The sequence below is a fragment of the Babylonia areolata genome, chromosome 12, assembly GCF_041734735.1.
Source record: "Babylonia areolata isolate BAREFJ2019XMU chromosome 12, ASM4173473v1, whole genome shotgun sequence".
NCBI lineage: Eukaryota > Metazoa > Mollusca > Gastropoda > Neogastropoda > Buccinidae > Babylonia > Babylonia areolata.
In genome coordinates, this window is record NC_134887.1 from 35,643,679 (window position 1) to 35,646,178 (window position 2,500).

Sequence of the window (2,500 nt, forward strand, 5' to 3'; positions counted from 1 at the left end):
CTGTACTCACTGTCGTCAACACCCAGCGGGGACACCGTCGCGTAGGACGGGCCTGGATGTATGTGTGAACACAGATAAGGCACACACACACACACACACACACACACACACATGCACACACACACACACACACACACACACACACACACACACATGCACACACACACACACACACATGCACACACACACACACACACACACACATGCACACACACACACACACACACACACACACACATGCACACACACACACACACACACACACATGCACACACACACACACACACACACACACACACACACACACACACACACACACACACACACATGCACATGCATACATTTACACTTGCAAACAGAAGTGCCAGACGTTTGATTAATCATTTCCACGCTCGCACGCTTATCACAATAAACTAGAAACTGAAGACACGAAAATCCCAACAACAACAACAACAACAACAAACACACACACAGAAAACTGCAGAACAGTAGAAAACGTTTCTGATTTTATTAAGAAATCAGTCAAAATTACGAAGACTGTTTTACCTCTTAAAACAGTTAGCAAAACAACAATAACAACAACAACAGCATACACAGACTAACACAAATAATACTTTCCTTGACCCTCCTCACCCCCCCGAACACACACACCCTCTCATATATTTAACACATGAATCTGTACTTTACAAATACGTTCCCTCAAATATTCATGCAACCCTTTTGTCTATCAATCAACAAGATTTTTTTTGTATTGCAGGAAGAGGTGGCGTTGTTCAATACCTTTGGTTGCCATTGCTTTTAAGACTGAAAGGCCCTTTTTCTGCATTTGAGAACAGTATTCATGTTTTACATTTTTTTGCTTATTTATCATCATTGTTGTCTTATTTATTTATTATTATTATTATTATTATTATTATTATTATTATTACTACCTTTTTCTATATCAAAATTATTATTTATTTAGTTATTTATTTATTTAGTTATTTATGTAAGCTTATCTATTATTTATTCACCCTTTTTTTTTCTCTCTCAAGGCCTGACTAAGCGCGTTGGGTTACGCTGCTGGTCAGGCATCTGCTTGGCAGATGTGGTGTAGCGTATAATTATGGTTTTGTCGGAACGCAGTGACGCCTTCTTGAGCTACTGAAACTGAAACTGAAATCAACAAGATGTGTGGTGTATGTAGCGTATATGGATCAGTCAGTACGCAAGGCCCTGGACGCCTCCCTGCCACAGACGTAAACGGTAGGAAGAAGCAGTCATCACAGTGTTACCCTCAAAGTAGCTGGCGAGGACGGCGCTGTAGCCTGCCTGGGCCTTGACGAAGCCCTCGATGAAAGCTGAGCTGGTGAAGGACACGGCGTCAAAACCGGCACACACCGCCAGACTAGCCAACTGACCCAACTGACCGCTGGGGTTGCTGGTTAGCTTGACCGCCCTGTCAAGGTATTTGTATTTGTGTTTGTATTTGTATTTCTTTTTTTTTTTTTTATCACAGCAGATTTCTCTGTGTGAAATTTCGGGCTGACTCTTCCCAAGGGAGAGCGCGTCGCTACACTACAGCGCCACCCATTGCGAGCAGTTTTATGTTTTTCCTTTCGAAGTGGATTTTTTTTTTTCTACAGGATTTTGCCAGGAATAACCCTTTTGTTGCCGTGGGTTCTTTTACGTGCGCTAAGTGCATGTTAGCACACGGGACCTCGGTTTATCATATCATCCGAATGACTAGCGTCCAGACCACCACTCAGGGTCTAGTGGAGGGGGAGACAGTATCGGCGGCTGTGCCGTGATTCGAACCTGCGCGTTCAGATTCTCTATCTTCCTAGGCGGACGTGTTACCTCTAGGCCATCACTCCACTAGGTGAGTGGGTGGGTGGGTGCGTGATCACCTCGGAAGGTGGGCTGAATGTATTTGTTTTCTTTATATTATTGTTATTGTTATCATTATCATTATTATTGTTATCGTTATTATTCTTATTCTTATCGGGCTTTCTTTGCTATGAATCTCTGTGTGTGTGTGTGTGTGTGGTGGTTGCGTTTGTGTGTGTGGTGTTGTGTGTGTGTGGCTATGTGTGTACTATGCCAAATGTTAATGTTCTGCTTGTATATACGTATCACCACAGAATTGAGCACACTTGATTTCTCTTACTGGGATAATAAACGTTATTCTAATTCTGTTCTAATAATGGTTCTGGGGGGCGCTGTACTGTGGCCACGCGCTCTCTCCTGGGAGAGTAGCCCGAATTTCACACACACACACACACACACACACACACACACACACACACACACACTCTCACACACACACATACACACACACGCGCGCGCGCTCTCTCTCTCACACACACAAACACTCACACACACACACACACTCACACACACACACTCACACACACACAAACACACACATACAAACACACACACACACTCACTCACTCACACACATGTACACACACACACACACACGCGCGCGCGCGCACACACACACACACATGCACAC

At 43.9% G+C, this 2,500-nt stretch overlaps 1 protein-coding gene across 2 annotated transcripts in view; it reads right to left on the bottom strand.

The window, feature by feature from the left end:
* LOC143288574 (uncharacterized) overlaps positions 1-2,500 on the bottom strand; it is a 42,085-nt gene that overhangs the window by 11,195 nt on the left and 28,390 nt on the right. For both annotated transcript variants that reach the window (XM_076597194.1, XM_076597195.1), the window contains 2 exons: positions 1,275-1,438; positions 1-52 (listed from right to left, as the gene is read on the bottom strand). The exon at positions 1-52 is cut by the window's left edge and continues 193 nt beyond it. In XM_076597194.1, the coding sequence (XP_076453309.1) occupies positions 1-52; positions 1,275-1,438 (216 nt within the window). The remainder of the gene's footprint in view (positions 53-1,274; positions 1,439-2,500) is intronic.